This window comes from Denticeps clupeoides, chromosome 5, assembly GCF_900700375.1.
Source record: "Denticeps clupeoides chromosome 5, fDenClu1.1, whole genome shotgun sequence".
Classification (NCBI taxonomy): domain Eukaryota; kingdom Metazoa; phylum Chordata; class Actinopteri; order Clupeiformes; family Denticipitidae; genus Denticeps; species Denticeps clupeoides.
Window position 1 is genome coordinate 33,765,107 of NC_041711.1, and position 25,999 is coordinate 33,791,105.

Sequence of the window (25,999 nt, forward strand, 5' to 3'; positions counted from 1 at the left end):
TTGACGCCGAATGATCAGCGCCACCTTGTGGACGCGCGGGGAACGTGTCACATGCTCCTCGGGGACAACACATGGGAGACCGTCACTCACCGTTTACTACGTACGAAGTGGTGGTGGATGGGATTTATTCACGGTGCAATCGTTCACTTAGCATGCAGCTCTCGACAGAATAAGAAATGGATTTTATTGAAGGGTTTATGGGATGCATTTCTTAGTTTATTGATAAGTTGCGTCAAAGGGTGGTAAAGGTTATACTGGGCGGGGACTCTGGTTGTAGGATGAGGGTGTACTTTGTTTTGAGGTCCTCTGAAGACGTAATACTGAGGCGGAAGTTCAGCAGGACCTGAATGTGGATGGACAGAAGAACAATTGATTATGTGAATTGTCGAAAATCAAAATTTGTCTGTGCCTCTTGCTTGCACTGTCACCCACATGCATGAGCAGCAGCTGCATCTCGTTCTCAGCGATCCGTCGGCCCACACACTGCCGTGCCCCGAATCCAAATGCCAGCGAGCGAAAGCTTGCCCCCTGGTCCTCTGTGTCCCGAGGAAATCCAGTCTTGGAAGGCTCCCAGCGTGTAGGCTGGAAGCGCTCTGGCTCCAGGAAAACATCTCGGCTGCGGCCTAGAGGGTACAGGCAAGCCTGCACTAATGTCTGAGCACAAAGCACACGGGGGTGAGGAGCAGACTATCGAAAACCCCATTCTGAGTTTTGGGGTTAATGGTATAGAAGTTCCTTATGGAAACACTCACCCCAGCAGGTATATGGTAGTTTTGGAGCACAATGTCTCTCACAGGGTATCTCTGCACAGTGATCCCAACAGGATATAATCTGCACCACAAAACCCCACAAATCACAGGACAGGGTTTTTCCTATGAAATCTGTATTTCATTAGATGAAAAAGATGTTAAAAAAAAGATAAAAGATACCTGAGCGTCTCCTTCACAGTGCCTTTGAGCAGTGGCGCGCCCTGCAGGACCCTTTGTGCATCGCCAGATGCTTGTTTCCATGACAACTGCACCTGTGCGCGAACCCTCTCCTGCACCTCTGGATTTCTGGCCAGTTCAAACAGGGCAAACTGTAGAGGAACCGCAGTCTGAAAACACAGTCATACACAGCAAAAAAAGCATATGAATCTGTGACAGTGGATACAAGCAGTGGTGGCCTAGCAGGTGGCAGTGGTGGCCTAGCAGGTGGCAGTGGTGGCCTAGCGGTTCAGGATGTGGCCCCGTTATCAGAAGGTTGCCGGTTCGAATCCTGAGCAAAGCACCGTCCCCACACACTGCTCCCCGTCATGGCTGCCCACTGCTCACTCAGGGTGATGGTTAAATGCAGAGGACAAATTTCATCACGTGTGCTGTGCTGCAGTGTATCACAATGACAATCACTTCACTTTCACTTCACTCTACTGCAGTCAACAAGGCTGTATCACACTTTGAGAATAATAATTGCATTGCATCTAAACACATAGAAGCTGTGTACCATAGTTTGAGAACCATATTTCGTACTATTCTATATTAATTTTACAGTCCATTTGAACATGATGATTATTTACCGTGTCCACACCCCCTGCCATTAGCTCGGTGATGTTGGCTTTGATGAGCTCCAGAGATAGCTGCCCTCGCTCCATCAGCTGGCCCAGCACCCCAGCGAAGCGTCCGGCTGGCCCCCCCACCGCCGTGTCCACAGCCCCTGACTGCTGAGCCCGCAGGCGCTGGTACCCAGTCTGGATCCGGGCCTCCGCTGAATATGAAGATGTTTGGATAATCGACAAAAAAATTAGAATAACAGTAATGAGGAAGTTAAAACTGGCACCGAATCCTCCAGCCATGGACTTCACTAGACCTCTGAAGATGTGCTGTGGTTTTGCCAACATCAACTAGATGCTCAGTTGGAGTCCTGACCACTGCAGACCAGGAACATCTAACAAGAGTTGCCAGCAGCTTCCAACGGCTATCTAATTTCTGTCTAATTGCCAGCCTCACGCTGCCGGCTGCACCAGGATAATAAATATATTCACTTCACCGGGTGCTCATGTTATGAAGGTACCAGTGTTCCCTCAGCAGCACTTCACATGTGGACTGGAGGGTTCATTCCGCTTGACCGGTGAAGGAGACGCCAGGCTGGGAGGTCGTACCGTGACTGAAGATGTGGTCCCATGCGGTGGCATGCTGAGTCCACAGAGGCGCGCGGAGACGCAGCAGCAGGCGGGAGGGTAAGTAGAGGAGGGGCGGGGTCGTGGCCAGCATCCGCTCCACTGCCCAGATAAAGCGCTCGGACTCCTGGGAAGGCGACGAGGAGAACAGGCCGATCCGCTCGCCGTACAGAACGTGACAGCTGGCTGTGGAGGGAGTGGGAGAAAGAATCCAATATGGGGATAACGCGACACCCCCAACCTCCACGCTGTCTGTATGAAGAGCATCAGCACCCGAGCCAAATTTAACCCAAACTAATCTGAATATTTACCCTTGGCCCAAATAACACACACACACACACACTCTATTACCGTCTCACACTCCTTCTCACACACACACACACACACACACGGCACAGGCGTAGAATGTGTCACATTCATGGCATTCACATCAAGGGCTTGTATTAAAGTGCAGCCTCCCTACCGAGAAAATCCATGCAGTTGCATAGGATTTACTTTGTGTTATTTGTGAGTGTGTGTGAGTGTGTGTACTATCCACTAAGTGAGGAATCCAACTTTGTTTCTGACTCAGTTTAGAGAACATGACAACAGACATGTTTTAGAAACTGTGCATGTCACAGCCCTCTATGAACCTATAGAATTATTAATATGCAGATTACATAACTGAAAAGCGGGGTCATAAAGGAGAGGGTTAGTTTGAAGTGCGTCAATCTTTACAGTGATAAGCTCAGACCGCTGACCTTCCAAGGCAAAGCGGAAGAGGTCAGGACTGGGGTCAAGGGTCAGCCTGTGGCAGCCGTCTCCCCGATTCCCCTCCGTTTCCACTCTCCTCCTCAGCATCAGACAGAAGTCCCTCGCTACGTCATCGAGGAGGGGCAGGAAGCGGCGCACTGCTGAACTCATCATGACCTCGCGGTTCAGCAGGAGACGGTCGGCACGCCACTCTGTGCCATTCCTGTATCACACACACACACACACACACACACACACACACACACACACACACACAGGGTAGAGCAGCAGATGTATTAAAGCCACACCAGCCTTGTGCTGCCAAGTCTCGTCAGGTACACAGGTACAGTACTTGAGGAAGACCCCCTTGCTGTGTTTGCGAGTCTCGCGGTGGGTGGCCCAGGGCTGCAGGGTCATGCGACGGGGATGCAGCCCCTCGGAGCGGAAAAGCTCCCCTATATCAGCGGGGAGCAGAATATTCACTGTGCTCTGCGAACCCAGGTTCTCCCTGCAACAGAACAGAATGGAATAGAGCCGTCATGTTTCTTCTTGTAATTCATCTCTGGCTCATTTCATAATGGAGCTACTGCCAGCAAGCTAATCCAGGACATTGTAGCTTCACAGGAGGCTCAGATGATGAAGTAAACTCTGTTCCTTGTGGAACTTGCATGCATCCCCTGCCCAGTTCCAGTACCTGTAAATGGGTCCCAGTGTGCTGAAGGTGGTCTCCATGTGTTTGTGCAGGTCTTTGAATCGGTCCTCCTTCCAGAACCGCAGTAGGTTGATCCACCCATTATTCCCAGTGTGAGGGATCTTCTCAAACGGTTGTATTCCGTCACCATTGTCTTTCTTCCTTGTCAGTCCGCCATCCGCTGCGTCTATATTTTCGGACGCCTGGGTTGCCAAGGGAACGGACAGGACCCTCTTTGCAAGGGGACTGATGGACAGACGTGCTGTGGAGCTGAGCATGCTGTCACTAGCTCTGTTGCTTCTGGTCTGGTTTAGCCATTCTATCCTCCGCACCAAACTCTTTCCAGCAAACAAGCCCCCCGCCCGCCCGCCCTCCTGCTTCCCATCAGCCCTCCTTTCTCTGCCCTCCATCTTTCAGATAGAAACAATGATTTATTCACAGCAACGGGGAGAGTTCAAGAGTAGCAAAACATGTCATTCTTCTCCGTGTCATGGTGCTCCGGCAAATGTGGTTACACGAACACACACTCATTCATCAACACACACACATACACACACACACAAATAGGCACAGATGCTCCATAAATTTGCCGTAGCCAGAGGTCGTGTGAAGAGAGAGTGACAGCTTTTCACACTGGGGAAGATGCCTGTCAGACTTTATTGTGAATTATCTGGTGGTGACAATACAAAGCAATATATTTATTACATGAATAATGGCCACTTTAAATGGATGTAAAGGAAATAAATAAATAACAACAACAATTTGTGGAATGTGTTATAATCAATATTTTAGCTTTTGTTGCCTAACAGTGAATTTTAAAAATGAAAGTAATTTGAATCCTGCCTGCATCCCCATATGACATAAGAATCATTAAGACACATAAAAACATATCCACTGCATGGCTTATAAACAGATCAACGTGTTACACAAAAATCAAAGTACAGAAATTTTGACTATTGATTATTGATATTTAATAAATTAAAACACACACAGACACTCTATATTGCACTTTTCCTGAAAATGAGCTGCCCCTGAGATTCCTCACTTGTGGCTTCAGGTCCATGTCCAGACCTGGAGAATAATGAAGAGTAATGGATGGAACCACCCCAGTACTAATCTAGGAACAGATCATTCATTGTGCAAACAGCAGATCTCAGATTAAAACAATGTGGGGAAGTGAATGTCTACAAGCAATATGACTTCTGTTGTACATCTAAAATAAGATAAGAGTGACAGGAAAAGTCAAATCCACAACCTAAGTGAATGCTAATAAATTGCTTCTCTTTTGGGGCTACAACACCAGTTCAGTTTTAGTTTTTCCTTGAAAATACCTGCTAATCATGTGGTTCTATTTTAGAGAAACCTCCTTTCTTTCATTGCTGGAAACCAGATGAATTCAGCTTTATAAGGCCATTATGGGTGAATCACTGATAAAGTCACCATTACATCCCTGGGCAAAGTACAAACTTTATCTTCTAAATCAAAAATCCTCTAATGAATGTTTTAGTTTCACTTCTGAACAGAAATTTTAATAAACTTAAAAATCTAGTGCAACATAATTTGTATTGGAGGTAATTCTGACACAATGTGGAATACAGTGAATTTGAGACCAGTAAAACCAGTCCTAACAGCTGAAACACACATCTTAATTATTTTATGTAATAGTATAAGTTTATATAATGCATAATACAAACCTGCACAGATATAACAAAATGAAAAGTAAAAAATTGTGAGAAGACAGAAGTTGCTGTAGACGTGTATATGTGCGTTGGACAATATGTGTTTTAGGCACCTGAAACTTGGCTTCAGGAACTTTGGATAGTTTTGTTGCATATGTATTATAATGCAGTTTCACGCTCACATATAGCAGCATGGGGTGATCAAACTGACCCCTTCACATGATCTTGCACTCTCCATCAGGTGCAGGCGTGGGGGTCTTTGTCTGCTTGGTGCCTGACAAAACCCCCATATTGAAGCTGAGGCCTTGGAACGCCTTAAGCAGACTATATCCTTCATCACTGGGGGGCGCTTCAGGACGAACCATTGCAGCAAGATCACGGGGGAGTGCCACTTTTCCTCCAACAGCTCTCAGGCGACTTGCATCTGTGGAACTCTGGTCAAGTTTTACGACACAACACAAATGAATCCATGTAGGTGAAAGTGAAAGTGAAGTGATTGTCATTGTGATACACAGCACAGCACACGGCACACACAACAAAATGTGTCCTCAGCTTTTAACATCGCCCTTGGTGACTAGTGGGCAGCCATGACAGGCGCCCGGGGAGCAGTGGCACCTCAGTGGCACCTTGGCGGTTCAGGACTTGAACCAACCTGTTTAGGGCATGCAAACAACCCCCAGCTGTAGACCTGTGGCCATTTTCTACATGAATATTTTTGGGCGCTGGATCACTGAGACTGAGGCATGTAAAAGGAAAACACGAGCGCTGCATTCAGAAGAGTCTCTAATACTTTAATATTTTCTAATTAACAGCAGATCTGATCAAGTCCACGGATACCAGACATTTAGCACAGCTGAGTGGCTACTCACATTTCGAACAGATCTGCTAAATAAAATGCACCAAGGCAGTGACAACAAAGTGCAAACCAACAATTTCTAATAAAGTGGCCAGGTAGTGTGTATATAATTGGAAAATGGTTTTTGAATTTTAAGTCAAGCTCTAGAACAGACAGAGACATCATATTAAGACATTGACATTGACATTGACATTCTCTTTCTAAAAAGAGAAAGTGGCAGGAAAACTACACAAGTGTCACAACTTCAGACCTCAAGATCCAAATCTGGCCATGTAGACGAGCAATATGAAAAGAAACGTACGCTGAGGGGAAGTACAGACACGAATGGGCGTCCGTTCCAGCACACCACACTCACCTTGGAGAGTTGGTACTTTCTTCTGAAGTGCGTCCTCATTGCTGCCCTCTCTGCATTCTTCTGAGCATTCATGGCTTCCCTCAGCTTCCTGAAGTGCATCCAGAGCAGCCTGTTAGCAAGTTGACCTGATTTGCCTCAAACCAACTTATGGCAGGATGAGTGATGTCATTTGATGCCATTAATACAAATTGAAAAAGTGACAAACACATAGTTGATGACTGCTGACTAGTGAGATATACTGCTTAACAGTGGCATGCTGTCAAAAAAAGACCATACAACATGCACATTACTATATTAGCCCAACCAATAAACTAAGACTAATTAAAACATGTGTTAGGCCTCGCCTACCTGTACCAGTATTCAGTTTACAGCCTCATTATAAGAGATTTGTCAGATTGTTAAATAAAAATGACGGAATCATTGTTGCCATTTGTTGAGTTTGTTGCGCATCTTTGGAAATAAGATGTATCGTTTATGGTCTTTTTCTCTGTTTTATAACGTACTGCACAACTTGACAGACACCAAATTCCTGACGTATCTGTCGTCAAACCTGCCTTGCATGAATCTGAACTGTCGCCTTGTTGTTATCCTGCCAATCAATCAATAATAATACCCTCACAAGTCACCCCCATCCGTCCCCCTATCCACCCGAGTCCCCTGCTTTGTGTTTTAGGATTAATCCAGCTGCAAGTAACACTTAATGGGAAGAGACATCGAAGTAAAACTCCCGCTGAGGGTTTAATGGCTGTGAAGCAGCAGATTTAGTTTTTGGAGCTGCTTTTTTACTGTCCAATTGTAACGTATAACGGAATGGTGATTGTACCATGTAGCAGCATATTCACACACTGTAAATATGACTAGTCTTGCCTTTCCTTCTCCAGGTCGGCCTGGTATGCTCGGATCACTGATGGGTCTGTCTGCTGCCCGGGCCGGGGTGCAGCGCTCCTCCCCTTCCCTCCTCTGGCCCGTTTTCCTCGCTGTAGGCTCCATGAGTCCTGATCTTTGCCCTCAGACACACAGCTTGTGAGCTTCTTTATTGGAACAGCCAAAGACTTCTTCACCATGGAATCCATGTGGCTGCTGTGCCAGGGTTTGAGAGGTAAATGTCGGAGGCGGACTGCTAAACCTCTCGCAGCAACGTGTTTGTCTGGATCACTGTGTGAACGTGCAGCTTAACCTTTATGGAGGAAGAGCCCAGATCAGTCATACCCATAATGCACAGGGACTGCCAGACAGCCAGGTGGGACAGCAGACAGGCCGCGGTTCTGAAAAATGACTCAGAAGGCCGGTCCTGCAAGGACAAGGTCAGACTCTCAAGCACGGGGAGGCAGGTACGTGTCAAAAATAAATCACACACGCATGTAAATACAAGAAACAAGGAATAACCAATCAATTCTCTGCACATCCAAATCCAAATTATTACTGTCATTGTAGTTATTCCTGATATTGTATGCAAAATTCTCATGTACCTGTGAGGTCAGCCAGTAGGTCTGAGATCGTAGCTGTCCAGTTCCGCATTAAAAATGAAACCAGGAGGAAGTCTCCATGTCGTCAGGCCCCGCAGCTCCTGCGCTTTGTGTGCCGGATTCCTCTCTGGGGAGCGAGGGCAGGTTCTCCAGCTTCTTCCCTCTCCCAGCACCAGGCCAGATTAATGGCCTAAGGACCTTAGAGCCGGGAATCTTGTTAGCAATCCCAGGAGAGGCGCGGTGATTCACGTGCGTCGAGGCCTTAATGCACTCCGGCAAGTGTGGTGATGTCCCTTTCTGCCGTGCATCATACGCTCACGCACATGTGGTCAGAGGCCCTTTAATGGTGCCATCATTAGCTGTACCTGAGGACGAAGATAAGCTGTGACCAGATAATGGCCAGATGGGACACTGTTGGGCAAGGAGTGTTGCAGTGCATTTATTCTGTATCTGTCTGCACAGTGTCATAAGTAAGCAAAAGTAATATGGCAACCCGGGTCCGAGTTGCACCCGCTGTCTTCATCACAGCAGCACAGAGAACCTTTCCAGGAATATTTCTGAAGGACTCGTGTGTTAACCTTCCCAGCACATTCTGATCATGCAAAGTGAAAAGAGAACGTCACAACTGATACGCTGTGTTCCACAGACACTATCCTGTTGGGCTAAATACTGTGCCAATGCAGACTATTCAATATATAAATGTTTTCTTGGTACAAATTTTTGAAAAATAAAACCAGTTTTCTTTCCTAAGGAAAGAATAGAGATAAAATGCAATGCAAAAGTTGTAAATGCAACTTTTTTAATAAGACTTGCAGACTAGACGGCAGAGGCCATGCAGAAAGCAAAAAAATTATCATTATTCCTCCGAATTTTACCAAGAATTACCAGGAGAATATATCACCTCAAGGTCTATTGTTTTTTCCCTCCAACTACTCCAGCCTTGGGGGGTCTGACAAGTGAGGACGCTATTAATTACCGAAGATGATGGCAGAGAGAGGGTTTTAAAAGCAGCTGTGGAGGTCGTACAGATCAGAAGGATTTACATTTTTTAGTTAGAATTCAATTCTGCAGAGAGCTCCCTCAATCAGCAATGCTGTGCCGGAGAGCGCATTTCCATTCAGGCCATGGCTGTAGCTGAAAGGTCAGCCCACACCGATGGAGGAAATAATGGCCGCCTTTCACGTAACCAATGGCAGGATATTTAAATGGCCCTGAATACTTATACAGAACTGAGACAGACAGACAGTGCTTGTGTGGGAGTGTGTGTGCACATGAGCTGCTTAAGAGATTGCTGTAGGATCAGCGTCCGGCACATGTGAAGGACAGCCAGTAGGGGGGTGCAGGGGAAGGGGGTGCCAGATTACCACGCTTGAAGCCATCCTGAGTCCATTACAATGGCAGAGTTCACCGTGACAGAGCATGTGCAACACAGGCAGCGCATGTCACACACACACTCGTGACTTAACTGCCACCTGAAGATAATAATAAATGCAGATAAGAAAATATAATATCCAAGAAAGAGAGAGAGGAGCTGACAGAGAGATTTATGGGACCGCCATTAAGGGTCAAGGCTATCTGAGCATATTCAGTCCAGCAGAATAAATACATTCTGGCAAAAGGCAAGGACTTTCTGAGCCACACAATACACACACTCATGCACACATACAAACACACACAAAAATCATTTCAAGAAACCTTTTAAACTCAACAGATCAGATGAAACGTGTTGTTTGTTTGCACGGAAAGCTCACAGATGAATGAAAAGTTTTGAATCACTCTGTCTGCCAGCCTTCACCCTTTGAATAGAACCTGAACACCCTACACACCGACATTGAGACTGAGCCTGCAACAGAGCACTGCCAAGGTTAGGACATACACACACACACACACACACTCGAAACACCCACGTACAGCCTTGCAACGTCTGCAAGCCCCGCCCACTTATCCTGGCTCAGTCCGGTGCCAGTGCACCAGGGCACAGTGAACGGCCACATTTACACCCTGGAGACAAGCGTCAGTTCAGCACGTTGTAAACTGATTCAAAAAAGTGGAATGACAGGAGAGTACAGAAAAAAAAACTTTTATGACAATCACTTATTTCATACAGTTGTGCTTATGAAGTTACACATGTTATACAAATTCATACAAATAAAACTGCAAGACATGTTATACATATTATATCTCTTCAGTGTGAAATGAACAGTAAATTTTACACTTTTTGTAGAGTAAAAGTTAGCTCTACATACATTTTCTTAAACCTACCAGTCCATTTTTGATACCACAATTCATATACCACATACGCTTCATACTAAATACATCCACACACCGATATACTGTCATTGCTGCTACTTGTCTAGTTTATCTGGACCTGCACTTTTTTAGGATTCAGTGCACAACGTGCAAAATGTCCACTGTCATGTTTGTATGTTGTGTGTTATTCCATTTGCACTGTGAATCTCCAAATCTCTTTGTGTACTTGTATATTATGAAAAGACAACTTTGAATTTTAGCCACTTACTTTTATTGTATTTAAGCCATCCAGAGAATTGCTTGAAATGATACAAAGATAAGCAATGAACTGCCAGAGATTTTTGGGGAAAAGCAAAGGATTCCCAAACCTGAAAATACATTTCAGAATTATTCAAAAAGGCCCTTTTCAGGGAAAAAGCAATGACTACAAAATGAAAGATGTTCTACAGCAGTTGAGGGTGGCTGAGCCTTGAAAGTTGGTGCTCCGATTCTTGCATGCGTCCCAATTTTTCTTCATTACATACACATGTACTAAAAAAAAACATCTGACTGAATTTTTTTCACATGATTGTGTCGCAAGCTCAAAAAGTAGCTGTGGTTAAAGCACCACCCTCACTATCCCACCATTTTATAATTCAGCATTATTTCTGTTAAGAAACTGAAACCAGAATCAGAAAACTCTTTAATTAAAGAGTTTTTAATTAATCCTGAAGGAAAATGCTTAAAGTAGGTCCATCAGAAACATTTCTACACACCTGGCAGACCTACAGCATCCCACATTTGATGATACGGTTGCATTAAATCACTACAATCAACACCCATCTTGGTTTGAGTGCCCGCTTTGTTGTTCTGTTTCTACTGGTTTCACGTTCTTGCCTGGGCCATGGAAGACCGGACAAAGTGTTATGGATGGAATAATCAAAATCACGCAGGATTTAGTAGGCGAAAGGATGGTCCCTCAGTGTGTGACATCACTGTACAACAACAACAGAACATGTGAAGTCGCTCTCCGTTGCATGGATTCATGGCAACAAAACATCTAGCCCAGGATCATCTGGTACATGCCTAGTTTTTCAGGGGTTCATCCTACAGCAAGATAAGGACCAAACACATACATCCAGGCTATGACAGAATTATATTAAGGAAAAAGAGCAAGCTGGTCAGCTTGATAATAAAGAGTGGCCAGCACAGTATTTACACTTGAACCCCAACCGGCTGGACAGAAGAGTGGCAGCAAAGCAACATTTCCCACATATTTATGAAAACCTCTGCAACGTTTGGGAGGTTGGGAAGAACGTTCTGATTTCCATTGCAGAACATTTATTCAGTAGTTATATCTGTTAATTATTTGCTCTGTGCTTTTTTTCAGAGGACATTGAACTTCTTGAATATCTATAAATAAATAAATATTGGGGTGTTCTAAAACGTTTGACTGGTAGAGTATGTAAAATATGCTTCATTGGAACATTTATTTATTTATTTGTTTGTTTGTACACTTACTCTTCATCATAATATATAATATTCTGAATATTAATTTATACAGGTAGCGGCCACAACTGAGCATCTAAATTCAGTTTAGTCAGATGATTCAACGCCATGGTGAATCATCTAACTCTATCTACACCCTTGATAATTCCATACACTGCTCCCTTTAACATTGTTTCCATGGCATCTCTCAGTGTAAAGCACCCTTCGGTGTGTAGTCACCTCCAGAGTCCCATCAGCTGAGGTCACAACTGTGGTCTGAGCCCCACCTGTACGAAGAGAAGCTGAACGGCTGCTGAGAGAAGAAGGGATGGCGAAGGGATGCAGAGGGAGACAGGCGCTCGGACGGCTCATATTCCAGCATGTGCTCTAACAGGTCCAGCAGCTGCTGGTGCTCCTCAGCCTCAGACAGCTGGTACATCTGAGAGAAAGCGTGATGGAGGGAGGGCAAACTGCAGTGAGATTTCCGAATAAACGTGAAGGTACGAGGGACTATAATGAGACAGGCTGTTATGGCCGGGGTGGTAACTCACTTTTAACGGCTTGCAGTGCTCCCTTACAACTCTCCCGGCCAACGAATTCTCATCCCAACAGAGCCTCCCGTCCACAAAAAGCTTCTGTTTCCTGAGGGCACAATGAGTTATACAAACCAAACCGCACCAGAACTTCCCAGGTCAGGCACACGTACGTGCATTGTGCCTAGAGCAGGTTCCTGTTGCTGTCACTTCTACAGTTATTAACATTGCAATAACAACATCATAATAAGAACTTCAATCTGAGTGTAGCTGAGTCTGTCAAGCTTCAGCAGGGACAGACGCACAATTATTATTTTATTAGTAGAGACAAATAAGAACAAACACACATCACTGAAATATTCTTACTCATAAGTGAAAGTGACATAAGAGGACACAACGAAATGTGTCCTCTACATTTACCCCATCACCCTTAGTGAGCAGTGGGCACAGATTGGGACAGATTAGAAGTGGCTGAGAGGGCAGTGGTGGCTTAGTGGGTAAGGAAGTGGACTCGTAACCAAAAGGTTGCAGGTTCAAATCCCAAGCTGCCAATGAGGTCCCCTTGAGCAAGGTGCCGTCCCCACACACTGCTACTAGGGTGTCTTTCATGGCTGCCCACTGCTCACTAAGGATGATGGGTTAAAAGTAGAGACTCATTTTGTTGGGAAAGTTTGACATTTGTGTCTGAAAACCCTGGACTGGCTTCCAGGAATAGGATTTGGAGAGTTCTGGTCTAAACCATCTGACCTGGTGTTGCAGATCATTTGGGATGGGATGGGTCCTCGTATTCTCTCCATCATGGCCAGGTGTTCCCTGTTGTCATGAGTCTAAAAAACAGAGCTTGTTTAGTGCCTAGAAAAATGCTGCTCAAGCCAGAACATTGGCCAGTACCTGGAAGAGAGTTATGCCCTGGTAATACTCGAACAGAATGCAACCGATACTCCATATGTCACATGGCTGACTCCACCCCAGCTCTGGAAAAGAACAGGTTTCGATTGGTCCAGCCCATAGACACAATTAAATCCTCTTTACCATGCCACACACACTTCCTCTCACCCAGTATGACCTCAGGAGCTCGGTAGTGTCTGGTAGAAACCACGGCGCTGTGGTGTTCGTGGTCAAACGTGGCGCTGCCAAAGTCTGCCAGTTTAACCTCTGTCCTCTTCACTGTTCTCTCGTTTCGCTTCTAACAAAAAAGAGCAACCGTCGTCACACTCGACGCTACTGGCCAGCCGAACAAACTGACAAAAACAACTATACAGGTCAAGAAGGTGCCTTCTTCTGGAAACTCCTCAAAATAATCGTATCCATTAGCCTTGATTGGCCCACGAATGAGTTTAATGTCAAGTCAAGCCCAGATGAACGGACCAGAGTCTTGTCACCCCTCACCTTCGTGGTGTTGTACGTGACGGAAAACTCTGCGTTCACGAACAGGATGTTCTCTGGCTTCAGGTCAGTGTGGGTCAACTTGTTTTCGTGGAGAACTGTCAAGGCAACCGCAAACCAATTACACCCCAGGACTCAGGACATGCTGCTGTGAAGGGACAGCGTGCCACCTTCTGTTCAAACTCTGCCATAGACATTAAAATGCACTCGCATGGCTGATGAGACCAACGTGAAGCAAAACAATTATCGCTCACATCCGACGGCACGGCAGATCTGCTGCGCCATGTGGCGGATCTGGCCGATGGGGAACGGTAGGTAGTGGTTCTCCTTCATGAACTCAAAAGTGCTCAGGTCCAGCAGTTCGAAGCTGATGCACACATGTCCATGATAGTCAAACCAGTCCAACATCTGAACACAGAGACTGAAGCAGAGAAGGATAAAAAATACACAAAAATAAAACCACACATTTCTCCACATTCCAACCTCAGAGCCATTTCATAACTCACTGCTTATTTTCCGGGTCTTTCTCATAGATTCTTTTCAGCACGTTAATTTCCAGTTGGGCAGCTTCTTTGTATTTGTCCACGTTCTTTATGATCTTCAAGGCAACGCGGTTTCCATGCCTGGCGCCAAACAAAAATTCGCTCCGTATGTGCCAATGAAACGCAATGCAGAAACTATTTGAAATATGCAACACACACACGAAGTTTAAATTACATACCCGTTGTGGTCAATACACTGCACCACCCTGCCAAAGGTCCCTTCACCCAGCGTGTCAACCACCTCATCTGGCGGTAAAATGTGGAGTGAAAAGGGGAGAAGAAGCATGAAAAATTCATGTTGGACCTGCGTACATCTAATAATACAACCTTATTTCCCTCAAGTAACTGAGTGAAAATGTCTATTGTGCATTTTACACATTACAAGAGTTAAAATAAGCGACAAGTCAGAGGTAGCCAACTCTCCTGGTACCACGTTCTATCCAACTGGGTGGTTGTAGCCTAGCGTGTAACACACTCGCCTACGAACCAGAAGACCCAGGTCCAAATCCCACTTACTACCATTGTGTCCCTGAGCAGGACACTAAACTTTGAGTGTCTCCAGGGGGGGACTGTCCCTGTAACTACTGACTGTAAGTCGCTCTGGATAAGGGCGTCTGGTAAATGCTGTAAATGTAAATGTAAATGGATCCAGGGCTTTACATAATGACCCTGGTTTTGAAGGAAGGTACATGATTTACATGATTTGCTTGTAGAAAATGAAGTCTGGTGCTCTGCTGCCGAGCGTAACTGGCAATTACAGACAAATCGGCTAAACGTTGTGCGTTAAACTAAACTCCTGCAGAAGGGTTGGCCAGCCCTGCAGTATTATGGTATAATATAAAACATAAGGTATAATATTGGAGTACAGTGATGGTGAGTACATCTCTCTTTCAGCACGTCTCCACTTCGATATACCAGATGGCCGTGACTGTCGTCCCTCACAGCCGACCCCCGTGTCCGACTATCACTCTTCTGTGAGCCATGGGGAGGGTAAAGGTGAAAGGGCAGGTCACAGATAGATGAACAGCAGAATATGGAGAGGGTCAAGCGTGGTGACGGATGTCATTTGCACAGTATGTGGCATTTTGCATTCAATTCAATTCCCTTTGCGCATAGAGTATATAAGGACGTATGTGCATATTTCTTAAAGAAAAGAAAAGAAATAAAAACACATGCATGGAACTGACCACAGACTTATTGACCAAAATATGATCCCAGTGCTGCCCCACACATATCTGTCCTGACATGAATGGACACACGCTTTCTTAAGCAGTTTTTTTAAAGTACACACATTCACACTTTGCCCTGCAACAAAATGAGGAAAAACATGTTCTTCATATATTCTGAAAAGTGGCACAGAATATATATTTTTGCTTTATATAAAGTATAAAGTGAAGTGATTGTCACTTGTGATACACAGCAGCACAGCACACAGTGCACACAGTGAAATGTGTCCTCTGCATTTATCCCATCACCCTGAGTGAGCAGTGGGCGGCCATGACAGGCGCCCGGGGAGCAGTGTGTGGGGACGGTGCTTTGCTCAGTGGCACCTCAGTGGCACCTTGGCGGCTCAGGATTCGAACCGGCAACCTTCTGATTACGGGGCCGCTTCCTTAACCGCTAGGCCACCACTGCCCCATATATATGACGTACATATGACGTATCTCATCCCTTCTGATCTATTTCTTGATTACAGAAGTTCCCGTTCGGGCTCTAATGACATTTTAAATAGACCACAGATGAAGCTGTATGGCATTAACATTAAACTAAGTAGTTAAGTAGACCAAACACAGAAAATAACTGTAAAGAAAATGACTAAATTACACATTTTGACAACTAGAAAGAGAATGTCAGACATGATGTAAACATGTGAAATTTAGTAACTGAAATCAAGATATTAGTACAAATCAAACACACTAGTACATGTCTGCTGGAGATATAGGTACTCACACATAAGCAAAGGCAGAGGCAGTCCAGAAAACCTTTAAAGAGTGAACATAACTCTGTTTTCCCCATAAATAGATATATAGATAGGCAAACACAGTTTGAAGAAATGGAAGAGTGAAATGATGATGAAAAAGCAGGAAAAAACAGATCAGCAAAAGCAAGAGGAAAAGAGTAGGAACAAAATGGACAGAGAGGGAAAAGGGGAATGGGAGCAAGTAGAGGAGGAGAATGAAAAGATGGGGTTGAAGGAGAGTGAGAACTGAGACTGTTGCTAATTTTAATCTCTGGTCACGTCCCCCTGGGTAAAGTCTTAAATGCAATATCTAAGTTTTGAGCACGAGGTAACAAGATATCTAGTTACTCAACTTGACCTCCTTATACCTCCTTAACCCCAGCCCCCAAAACACATGCACACGCTCACACACACTCACACACACTCACACACACGGCTATTTTCTCCACTTGTGAAGGGGCCTGCTTCTCATTACTGTTTTGAACTAGACTAAAAAGATGACTGCTCAGGATTTTTAAAAAACCAAGCTGACAAATATAAAATCATGTCATGTTTCCATAATCAGTTCTATACACTTATAAGCAGCAATTTGTGTAAAATAAAGTCACATTCAATACTGTGTGAAGGATGTTGATTTTAGACAACTGGGACAGCGAATCCTCAAAACCTATGAGATTGTTTTTATCTTAGTACCTACCAATACTGGTCCAAGAACGGACATCATAAGTACGTAATGTCTAACAGATGTGCACAACGCATCTGTCCACTGCAAGGGGGTCTGCAATGGTCTTGTAGACCACTTGGATGCTTGGGTGCATGCATTAATTCCCTGAGAACATATTTTTTGATGCGTTGATATCTTCTGTGGGATATGACAATTGACGTTACCAAGGCTGGCAGTAAAAACCCTACAGATTTATTTAACCAATTAAGTTTATTTCAGCAGAAATCCAAACATTTCGGTTTTCAGACTGACACAATATACATCTTATTACATATTTTTTTTTATCTCCACATTTTTTAATATTCATTATTAAATTGAAGAATCTGCTTTAAATACAATCAACGATTGTAACACACTCACCTGTGAACCAGAAGACCCAGGTTCAAACCCCACTTAGTACCATCGTGTCCCTGAGCAAGACACTAAACCCTGAGTGTCTCCAGGGGGGGACTGTCCCTGTAACTACTGACTGTAAGTTGCTCTGGATAAGGGTGTCTGGTAAATAATGTAAATAATGAACCTTTATAATAAGCCATATAATAAAAAAGTACCAGTAAAGTCTTTACAATAAACAATTGTACAAACTGATTGACATCCACCTGGTCGGAACTGACTTCAGTAGCAGCAGACCCTCAGGGCTTCACTGTTCTTGCCATCCAGGTAAAGGCCGGGACCCAGGCTGATGCAGCATGGCTTAACGAAGCTGCAAAATGACGTGTGTATCAAGGACATGTTCTCCGCATTGTAGAAGGAAACCTGCTGTCTCTCACAGTCCAGGTACAGTCCAATCTTCCTGGGCTTCTCCTGGTCCTTCACCTCAACAGGAGATGCTGTGTCGTTGTGAGTGAAGACCAACCCTTCGTCGTGTTTTAGGTGGAGTTGGATGTCATTCTCCAGTGGCACAAGCAGATCATTCTCTTTGGATTTCACGACCCTGATGCCAATACTCCAATCTAACTTACCCCCAACATCAACTTCAAAATAATGGTGGCCAGTCTGAAACGTTTCATTGGTGACGGCCCCAGGGCTGTAGGATTTGAATAAGCTACCCTGTCTGTCAGCCTGGCGGATGCTGAAGCCATCTGGAGATACTTTCAGGTAGGAGTCTCCGGGTTCTTTTACTGTGAATCTATCTGGAACTGAAGAATACACACAGAATTAGGCCACATGTGGCCACATTCTCTATAAATGTACATTATGTACGGTCATGGCCATTTTTATTATGCCGATTTGCATTTACACCAGAATGTTATGACGAGTGATCAGATGCCTCTTTGCCATGAAAATGAACTTCATTTTCACTGCATTTCATCCCAGCCACAAAAGGTCCTGCTGAGATCATTTCAGTGATCCACTCGTTCACACTAGTGTGAGTGTTGAGGAGCACAAGGCCGTAGATCATTCAGTCATGCTGATTGAGTTAGAATATCAGACTGGATGCTTTAAAAGGAGGGTGACGCTTGAAATCATCTTCATCTGTTAACCATAACATGGCTTCACAGGCAAGGATATTGCAAGATTGCACCAAAACCGACCATTTATTGGATCATCAAGACCTGCAAGGAGAGCGGTTCAAGTGTTGTGTTTACATAAACTTGATGTAATGGTCAATAAGAAAAAAAGGTCGAAAAACACTGAAGCAGCAATCTTCTGAAGAGCAGTATTTGTGTCCTTCCACGACTACAAAGTGCAGTGCTGCATTTCTCATTCCAACACAAATCAATAAAAAAAAACCACACAAATCAATAGAAAACACTGAAGATTTGGAGAGAGGCAAGGAGAGGATTGATAAGAACTTCTCTAAAGCTCCTTTCATGCATTTGTGTTTCTTCACCTGGTCTGATGAACGTCAGCATTTCCTTCCATACAAAGAAGGGCAAGTGAGTTTCATACGGGCCAAGGGAGACTGATTCAGGGGTCACAAAGACATCTTCCACCTTTGATTTATACCTGGAAAAAAAGCAATTTCAGCAAGACTCAGCTGAGGCCTTTTTTGATGAAGACATTGTCCAGACTCACTTGGTCCTTGTCCCATCCGTTAGTTTCATTCCTTCTGTCACAGCATATCCTTCGTCTTCCCACCACTAACACACACAAACACATGATTGTGTAGTATGATTTCAGTGTTTTCTATGCATCTTCCACCACCAAGAGAGCACGTTCACGTATGATTCATGGAAAGGTGTGGCCCGTCATACCAGCAGAAAGCCACCGGGCTCTTTGATTTCCAATGTAGACTTCAGCATGATAGAAGCCTCTCTGCCAGCTCCTGCCCTCGTCTCAATCACTGACAGGTTTTTCAGCATGGCCGTCATAGCCTCTGCCTGCTGCTTTTGCAACTCTTTCTTTAGTTCCTCCTCCTTGTTCCTCAGGAATGTGTGCATCACCTCAAACTGGGAGGTGATCTGCTCTAAGAGGCTCTGGGTTCTCCTCTGGAAAATATGATATAATAATATACGTTTATTTCATGTGCCTTGTGGAGGTGCTAACATTTTAACAGGGGAATACTAATTCTTCTCACCCCGGATTTGATCATCTCTCCACGCTGTCTCTCAGTAAGATCATCCAGGATTTGGTTCTCCTTTACCAAAAAGCCCAATGCTTCCTTCACCACCCTCTACCATATCCCAGTAACAGTAAAACACATTTATGATGTACAGTACATCTACAATAATGTAATGTGATAATAACGTACATTTGACATTTACTATCTGGATAGTATTCAGCATTTCATGAGAAATCCACAAATTATTTTGTTATCTATGGATACTTAACATATTCTAGATATAATTGACATGTATTATGCCTGACAACATCCAAAAAGAATTAAATTTTTTGTTTGCCTTGTTTCTGTCAGCAGCCTCCTTTACGGGTCTGAAATGGTGTCCCTGGTGCTTGTCCTGTTCCTTACAGATGGTGCATGTCAACTTCTGATCTGCCTCACAGAACAGCTTGAGTTTTTCCTGATGCTCACGGCACATCATGTCTTCGGGGCGCTGCGCTGGCCTCAGAGGACTAACCTGGTCAGTCGGAGAACCTGGCCTCCTTCTAAAGGCTTCTGTGATGTTCTTCAGAAGTCTGTTGTCTTTCAGGTCCACCCATGCGTAAGGACTCCTGCACTCTGGACACAGACTGGGACCGAGGCTTGACTGAAGGTGTCCAGTGATGCAGTCTCGGCAGTACGAGTGGTCACAAGGTAGTCTCACAGGATCCACAAAATCACTCAAGCAGACTGGACACTGTATGTGCCAAGATAAATGTGAAGCCATTTTAAATCTGAATCTGAAAGAAAAGCTCCTTTTTTGGTCTTCTTCGCTTCCGAAAGAACTGCTTTTATTTTACGCATTTACTAAAGTCGGGTCAGAGAAAGGACACACCCTTCACTGGCACAAGAAGTTGCCAGACAGGATGCAGTGTCGCTCATTTGAATATCGCTGGAAAATCGGCGGTGTCTACTGGCTTTGTGCCACTAGAGCTTTTGGTCACAACAAAATGTTTGGTCACAACTAACATATTTCAAATAGATGAATGAAATATATCTATTTAATCTGTTCCCAAATATAAGACAAGCACATTTTTGGTAAATACCTAAGATACATTATTCACACAAATCCATCATTTAAATACCATAATCCATTTGGACTGGATCCTGGTTCAGTGGTCAATGAGCCCAGAATAGTGTGAATCAGAGGATTATTTATTTAATTTGACATTACATTAGTGATCATCCACAAGAAAGTGACTATTAAATGATTAACATAAGGGTAAAGTAAAGTGAAGTGATTGTCATACACAGCAGCACAGTACACAGTGAAATGTGTCCTCTGCATTTAATGACAGGCACCCGGGGCTTCTGATTACAGAATACTAATTCCGAATTACACTAGACCATGTTATAACTTACTCAACACTGACAGATAGTGAGTGGATCTCTATTCTGTCCGCCCAGGTAGTGTCCTGGACACAAGCTGATGGAGGAAGGAGTGATGGAGCTGCAAAACGAGGTGTATATCACTGTCATGCTGTCAGCATTATAAAAGGAGACTTTCTGTCTTCCACAGTCATGATACAAACCAATTTTCCTGGGTGGCATTCCAACATTCATCATAATAGGAACTGCATTCAACCCTTCTCTTTTGACCTTAATGCCAACACTCCAGTCTAGTTTTACCCCCACATCTACCTCCCAGTAATGTTGACCATTCTGGAAGCTTTCTTGGGTGACAACTCCAGGACTCCAGGAGTTTTTATTCAGTCCAGTCTTTCTGTCTCTTTGGCGGATGCTGCAACCATCAGGTGAGATCTTCAGATAGGAATCTCCACAGTCCATGATAGTACGTTCCTCTGGAACTAACCAGTCATGGAAAGCAAGTAAGTAATAAAGTTTGCAAAACTTTGCTAAAATCTGTAAACATTTTCTTAATAATTTGATATTATTTAGGTATGAAAATGACCTGCTGAACCTACCTGGTACAACCGCATGAAGCATTTCCTTCCACACAAAGAAAGGCAGGTGAGATTCATATGGTCCAAGTGTGAGTGAGTGAGGAGTGACATTAAGGTCCTTTACCTGGGATGTGAACCTTGGACATAAACATCACAAGGAAGCATCTAGGCATCTGTTAATGGGCCACTAGTCATGTGATAACAATTCAAATTTAAACAAAGTGAAGTGAAATGAGGATTTAACAATACATGTCCACACAGCAGCATCTATTAAAAATGTTTTATAATGAAATGTAGGGTCTACATATTTTCTGTACTTACTTTTTCATTTTGTCAGTGTTTTGTTTCATCCCATCTGTCAGAGGATATCCCTTATCGTGCCACCACTATACACACACACACACACACTCTAACCCTAACACACACAAACAGAAACATGGACGTAAAACACACGTGCATTCTGACCAACATGGTCCTGGATGGTTAATCATCTCAGAATTAAATCATTTTCTTGCATATTACATTTGTCTGACCAAGTTATAGTGGGATGGACTTTTATTCAGTTTTCCTTTCTGTCACAGCCAGATGTTTTCAGTTTAGAGTTTACCCCATTCTATTTGGCCTGAATTTCAATGGGCACTAAAAACATCACTGTCACTTTCATTGTGTCATTTTAAAGTTATAGTTTGCATATAATTCTGTTTTCTGTTCTCAGTGTTCCATTGAGCTTCGTGTTGTCAAGTTATGACACCCAGTCATTTCTCTTGCAGAGGAGTCCATGAATCTCATCACTCTGTAGCTTCCATATTGTTTTGAGGGACTTGGTCGGGTATGAGTGACACCAAGAGTGATAATATAATGATCATTTCAGCAGATTTCTCTGGCACCGAGCTGATCGTTTCATCTCAGCTACAAACATCCACCTCCTCTTTCAGAACACAGACCTGACAGATCAGCACGATAACATGATGTAGTGCATCACCTGCATCAAGCAGTCAGGCTGGTTGATCTCCATGGCAGAGGCCATCATCCTTTCAGTCTTTTTCACATCTTTTTCACATCTAACAGGATCAAATTGTTCTTCATGCTAGTCTCAGACCTCTCTTTTTCTTTACCAAACGTTTCTGCAATTGGTCTTCCTTCTTCACCAGAAACTGGTGCATCACCTTAAACTGGCCGCTAATTTGTTCTAATAGGCTTTTAGACATCTCCAAGTTTAGTTGCAATTTACCTTGACCCATCCGTTTTCCTGTTAGAATGGGCCAGAACGGTTCTCTGTTCTGTGAACAATATACGAAAAATATCGTTAAGATAACCATTTATGTATTTGCTGTGTTTTACCTCAGTTTTTGTTATCTCAGCATTCTGAGATTTCACAAGATCATCCAATGCTTGATTCTGGTTTAAACTTCTTTAAACCAAATGAATCCCTCTTTGGTGCAGGTTCCAGTGAAGGGGTTAGCCTTGCTGGCACAAGAAGTGGTCCGACCAGACGGCCCAGCTTTGTTTGAGGTCGGTTACAAACAGAAAAATTCATAGTCGTTTCTAGAAAGACCAGCAGGGAACACAAGTGACACAATAATAACATAAATTCTTGAGGTTATGTCTTTTATCATGTTTATTGTCCAAGTATGTTAACATGCACAAGCAATTTGGCTCCAGCAATTGCTGTCTGAACAGCACAATATGTAGAATAAAGAGCAAATACAACAAAATGAGTCCTCTACATTTAACCTATTACCCTTAGTGAGCAGTGTGAGGAGATGGAACCTTGATCAATGGGACCTCAGGGGCAGTGGTGGCCTATAGCGGGTAAGGACGTGGACCCGTAATCCAGGGGCGAAAATCATTGTTGGGGAGGGGACATTAGACAGTAAATCTTTCACTTGTTATAACTCTCAAGCAGGGTGCAGGATCTGCAGGATCTGGAGATCGCAGCAACGTGATGGTTCAGACTCAGTTTGTCGTCAATCCAAACTCCAAGGCTTTTAGCAACTTGTATCGTGCGTTCAACAAACATGAATATATTGTTCAAATAAAAAATATTTTGTGTTATATATATTTTTTTGTGAGGTTGTCTGCATGTTCGTGTGTGTTAGATTCGTCTGAAATACGTTTTGAACAAGTGAGTTTTCAGCTGCTTCTTAAAGGTGGTGGTAGTCTCGGCAAATCAAATGGAGCAGGACAAGTTGTCCTTGTGGTGGTTGTCCTTGTGGGTGGTAGTAGCCTAGTGGGTAACACACTCGCCTATGAACCAGAAGACCCGGGTTCGAATCCCACTTACTACCATCGTGTCCCTGAGCAAGACACTTAACCCTGAGTTGCTCCAGGGGGGACTGTCCCTGTAACTACTGATTGTAATTCGCTCTGGATAAGGGCGTCTGATAAATGCTGTAAATGTCCCACCAGCCGGGGAGAACAGAGTTGATTGGGACCGGAGACCCTGTGAAGAGGTGATGGTTCAGATGGTTCAATTTTGTCGTCGTGTTAACAGTAGCAAGATGATTTGAATTGAGAGGTTTTTCTGAGGGGAGTTGTTGCCCGGAAAGATCAGGATCTCCAGAGAGGACAGTTTTCTGGTGATTTCTTCCCCCGTTTGGGAAACTGAACTTCCACACAGCAAAATCTTACACATCGCACCTTGACAATGTTGGGCCAAGCACTGCAGAGCTCGGCATGCTTATTTATTCTCACACCACACCGTGTGGATGATGGACATGTTATCTGCATTACAAAATGAAATCTGTTCCTGTTCACAATTCAAGTACATCCCCAGTCTTCTCGGAACAATTTCCACATTCAGCTGTACTTCTTCAGTCCCGTTCACAACATAAACTCCTTCACTCTTCAAGAGGACACGGATGGTCTTATATTGTTCAGAGAACAGCCACTCCCAGGCTGAAGATGTTTCCTGCTGGGGATAATATCTCACCGTAAGGCCGTGCTCCCAGCCTGGTTCTTCCCTAACATCAACCTCCCAGTAGTACTGTCCTTCTCGCAGGTTCTCCATTTTTCTTTGGCTGTATCCATTGTGAGACCTTTGGAACCTGGAGAACACATTGCGGCCCTCTGGCACTCTTACAGCATTCTGCGAGAGTGACAGTTTCAATTTGGGGTCCATTGTGGCACTGCATCTGGAGACTAGTTCAGAAAAAGCACACATCCCACCTCTCTTCCACTAGTGACTTCCTGCTTAGACAACTTCAATTACCTTCTTTCAACGATTCTAGCATGTCTCTCCACACAAGGATGGGACACATGGACTCATATGGGCCAAGAGTGAGTATGTTTGGAGCAACACGAAGACCTTCAACTCGTGACTTGAACCTGCAGCATGTGATTATATTGCGTGAAGTAAATTTGAGAAGGTTTTGGTTTTGGAGTGTGTACGGTGTACCCACTTGGTTGTTGAATCACTCGCGTCAGATTGGGTGTCACCACTGCTTACTTCCACCTTCAGTGTCTCAACCTGCAAAAGACCCCCATCGGCCCACCACTGGAAAGAAAGTCACGTTTGAACTCTGCACTTCCAGTACAAGCCACACCATCACCTGACTGCTTCACCTGCAGAAAACCAGCTGGATCTTCCATTTCGACGGCTGATGTGAGCAACTGTTGACTCTCAGTGACCTCGTTCAGTCTGTCCTCCAACACTGAGAGGTTTTTCAGCATTTCCCCCTCCTTCATTTCCAGTTGTGTTTTTATGGCCTTCTCCTTGTTCCACAGATAATTATGAATTGCCTGAAAATCTGCAGAAATCTGGGAGAGCAGATCTTCTGATTTCACCTGCAAAAATACAAAGACACCGTGACCGCCTTTGCTGGAAATCTTGTTATTGTAATATTCATACACATTCATTTCAGATTTTGACCTGTGCTTTACTGATCTCTGCTGTCTGTTCAGAGATCATGACATTTAGTTCTCGGCTTTCACCCGACAGGAATTCCAGAGCCCTGATTAGATCTTCCTGGATGCAAAAACCAGGAAATTGCACGTTCACTGGACAAGATTAGCAGTAAAAATGTAAAAGTACAGTTTGTACAGTATTACATACTAATCCTAATGTAAAATAAAACAGATACCATGCAATACCTTGCAGGGTTTGGCTGCATCCATTACAGGTTTAATACGGTGTCCGCGGTGCTCATCTCCATGTTTGCAAATGATGCACACAAACCTCTGGTCTGTGACACAGAACAGTTTGAGCTCCTCTTCGTGTTCGGGACAGATCGTCCTGTCCTCCATGCCTAATAGCTTTTAAGTCCAAACACTAGTAGCCAAGACTATTGCATAAATATTCTCCAACTCCTTCTGTGACGTTACGGAAATGCTTTAGTTGAAAAACTGGTCTTAAACAGAAGCAGAGATGACACCCACTGGGTAACACCTACTGCGGCGGTGATACCCAGAAATGCCTCAGTCTGATTTAGTCACGAAAAACAAAAATAACTAATATATATTAATTATTAAATATTAATATATATTTCTTTTTTTTATGTTCTTTTAATACTGTATATTGTAGGTGCAGAAAGACGCGATGTTCTGACGCGAACTTGCTTTTTGTACAGAATACACTTTGCACAGAAAATCTTTTGGGTGTCAGCTCATCATTTGTGGTTCAGGAAACGAAATCAAAAAAATACACAACGCTGAAGAAGAAGCGCTACACTATGATGACTTTCACCTTGATATTTTAGCGCGGATGTATACCTAGCCGAATTGCACTGTAGGGGGCGAGAACGAGTCTTCGAACTGTG

The 25,999-nt window shown here is 44.0% G+C and overlaps 5 protein-coding genes across 12 annotated transcripts; all 5 read right to left on the bottom strand.

Annotated features, from left to right (window-relative positions):
- Window positions 1-17: 17 nt before the first annotated feature.
- cyp11c1 (cytochrome P450, family 11, subfamily C, polypeptide 1) lies at window positions 18-3,915 on the bottom strand. Its single transcript, XM_028981847.1, has 9 exons — window positions 3,582-3,915; window positions 3,240-3,395; window positions 2,896-3,110; window positions 2,138-2,341; window positions 1,556-1,743; window positions 930-1,096; window positions 753-831; window positions 433-654; window positions 18-343 (listed from the first exon to the last, which is right to left on the bottom strand). The coding sequence occupies exons 1-9, from the start codon at window positions 3,854-3,856 to the stop codon at window positions 233-235; spliced, it is 1,617 nt and encodes a 538-aa protein (XP_028837680.1). The 5' UTR covers window positions 3,857-3,915; the 3' UTR covers window positions 18-232.
- A 301-nt stretch (window positions 3,916-4,216) lies between these two features.
- LOC114791203 (complexin-3-like) lies at window positions 4,217-8,317 on the bottom strand. The gene is made up of 5 exons (XM_028981848.1): window positions 7,938-8,317; window positions 7,646-7,759; window positions 7,336-7,548; window positions 6,469-6,556; window positions 4,217-5,691 (listed from the first exon to the last, which is right to left on the bottom strand). Exons 3-5 carry the CDS (start codon window positions 7,539-7,541, stop codon window positions 5,473-5,475), a joined length of 513 nt encoding a protein of 170 aa, XP_028837681.1. The 5' UTR covers window positions 7,542-7,548; window positions 7,646-7,759; window positions 7,938-8,317; the 3' UTR covers window positions 4,217-5,472.
- Window positions 8,318-9,998: 1,681 nt separating this feature from the next.
- Window positions 9,999-16,341, bottom strand: clk2b (CDC-like kinase 2b). Of its 3 annotated transcripts, none has more exons than XM_028980442.1 (11): window positions 16,063-16,341; window positions 14,979-15,084; window positions 14,292-14,358; window positions 14,077-14,193; window positions 13,825-13,991; window positions 13,574-13,668; window positions 13,241-13,370; window positions 13,076-13,158; window positions 12,932-13,011; window positions 12,203-12,293; window positions 9,999-12,090 (listed from the first exon to the last, which is right to left on the bottom strand). In XM_028980442.1, exons 1-11 carry the CDS (start codon window positions 16,126-16,128, stop codon window positions 11,905-11,907), a joined length of 1,188 nt encoding a protein of 395 aa, XP_028836275.1. In that variant the 5' UTR covers window positions 16,129-16,341; the 3' UTR covers window positions 9,999-11,904. The 3 variants fall into 3 exon arrangements, with proteins under 3 accessions (XP_028836275.1, XP_028836276.1, XP_028836277.1); XM_028980443.1 differs by having other exon boundaries at window positions 14,994-15,084; window positions 16,063-16,340; XM_028980444.1 differs by lacking the exon at window positions 14,979-15,084 and having other exon boundaries at window positions 16,063-16,334.
- Window positions 16,342-17,087: 746 nt separating this feature from the next.
- Window positions 17,088-20,175, bottom strand: trim108 (tripartite motif containing 108). Of its 2 annotated transcripts, XM_028980441.1 has the most exons (7): window positions 19,640-20,175; window positions 19,318-19,413; window positions 18,995-19,228; window positions 18,816-18,880; window positions 18,631-18,746; window positions 17,396-17,935; window positions 17,252-17,291 (listed from the first exon to the last, which is right to left on the bottom strand). In XM_028980441.1, exons 1-6 carry the CDS (start codon window positions 20,063-20,065, stop codon window positions 17,412-17,414), a joined length of 1,461 nt encoding a protein of 486 aa, XP_028836274.1. In that variant the 5' UTR covers window positions 20,066-20,175; the 3' UTR covers window positions 17,252-17,291; window positions 17,396-17,411. The 2 variants fall into 2 exon arrangements, with proteins under 2 accessions (XP_028836273.1, XP_028836274.1); XM_028980440.1 differs by having other exon boundaries at window positions 17,088-17,935.
- A 1,088-nt stretch (window positions 20,176-21,263) lies between these two features.
- On the bottom strand, window positions 21,264-25,568 carry LOC114790400 (E3 ubiquitin-protein ligase TRIM39-like). 5 transcript variants are annotated; one of them, XR_003749796.1, is made up of 7 exons: window positions 25,335-25,568; window positions 25,114-25,209; window positions 24,807-25,028; window positions 24,644-24,738; window positions 22,584-22,787; window positions 21,564-21,657; window positions 21,264-21,379 (listed from the first exon to the last, which is right to left on the bottom strand). XR_003749796.1 is itself a non-coding variant. In XM_028980445.1 (6 exons), the coding sequence occupies exons 1-6, from the start codon at window positions 25,485-25,487 to the stop codon at window positions 23,923-23,925; spliced, it is 1,143 nt and encodes a 380-aa protein (XP_028836278.1). In that variant the 5' UTR covers window positions 25,488-25,568; the 3' UTR covers window positions 23,575-23,922. The 5 variants fall into 5 exon arrangements, 2 of the variants coding, with proteins under 2 accessions (XP_028836279.1, XP_028836278.1); XR_003749797.1 differs by having other exon boundaries at window positions 22,474-22,787; XR_003749795.1 differs by having other exon boundaries at window positions 21,564-22,787.
- Window positions 25,569-25,999: the final 431 nt, after the last annotated feature.

What these genes read in the sequence shown, in the direction of transcription:
- cyp11c1 (XM_028981847.1), bottom strand. Translation starts at nt 3,856, where the DNA reads ATGCTCAGCTCCACAGCACGTCTGTCCATCAGTCCCCTTGCAAAGAGG. An exon ending in AGCAAGGGGGTCTTCCTCAA is followed by an intron (nt 3,111 to 3,239) that starts GTACTGTACCTG and finishes TGTGTGATACAG; the next exon opens with GAATGGCACAGAGTGGCGTG. An exon ending in GGACCACATCTTCAGTCACG is followed by an intron (nt 1,744 to 2,137) that starts GTACGACCTCCC and finishes CTTCATATTCAG; the next exon opens with CGGAGGCCCGGATCCAGACT.
- LOC114791203 (XM_028981848.1), bottom strand. Translation starts at nt 7,541, where the DNA reads ATGGATTCCATGGTGAAGAAGTCTTTGGCTGTTCCAATAAAGAAGCTC. An exon ending in GCCGACCTGGAGAAGGAAAG is followed by an intron (nt 6,557 to 7,335) that starts GCAAGACTAGTC and finishes GATGCACTTCAG; the next exon opens with GAAGCTGAGGGAAGCCATGA. An exon ending in GAAAGTACCAACTCTCCAAG is followed by an intron (nt 5,692 to 6,468) that starts GTGAGTGTGGTG and finishes AAACTTGACCAG; the next exon opens with AGTTCCACAGATGCAAGTCG.
- clk2b (XM_028980442.1), bottom strand. Translation starts at nt 16,128, where the DNA reads ATGGGGAAAACAGAGTTATGTTCACTCTTTAAAGGTTTTCTGGACTGC. An exon ending in CAGTGTATTGACCACAACGG is followed by an intron (nt 14,194 to 14,291) that starts GTATGTAATTTA and finishes GTTTGGCGCCAG; the next exon opens with GCATGGAAACCGCGTTGCCT. An exon ending in TCACGTACAACACCACGAAG is followed by an intron (nt 13,371 to 13,573) that starts GTGAGGGGTGAC and finishes CTTTTTTGTTAG; the next exon opens with AAGCGAAACGAGAGAACAGT.
- trim108 (XM_028980440.1), bottom strand. Translation starts at nt 20,065, where the DNA reads ATGGCTTCACATTTATCTTGGCACATACAGTGTCCAGTCTGCTTGAGT. An exon ending in GAGAGATGATCAAATCCGGG is followed by an intron (nt 19,229 to 19,317) that starts GTGAGAAGAATT and finishes CATATTTTCCAG; the next exon opens with AGGAGAACCCAGAGCCTCTT. An exon ending in AGCCCGGTGGCTTTCTGCTG is followed by an intron (nt 18,881 to 18,994) that starts GTATGACGGGCC and finishes TGTGTGTGTTAG; the next exon opens with TGGTGGGAAGACGAAGGATA.
- LOC114790400 (XM_028980445.1), bottom strand. Translation starts at nt 25,487, where the DNA reads ATGGAGGACAGGACGATCTGTCCCGAACACGAAGAGGAGCTCAAACTG. An exon ending in ATCCAGCTGGTTTTCTGCAG is followed by an intron (nt 24,739 to 24,806) that starts GTGAAGCAGTCA and finishes CTTTCTTTCCAG; the next exon opens with TGGTGGGCCGATGGGGGTCT. An exon ending in GCGAGTGATTCAACAACCAA is followed by an intron (nt 24,570 to 24,643) that starts GTGGGTACACCG and finishes CACATGCTGCAG; the next exon opens with GTTCAAGTCACGAGTTGAAG.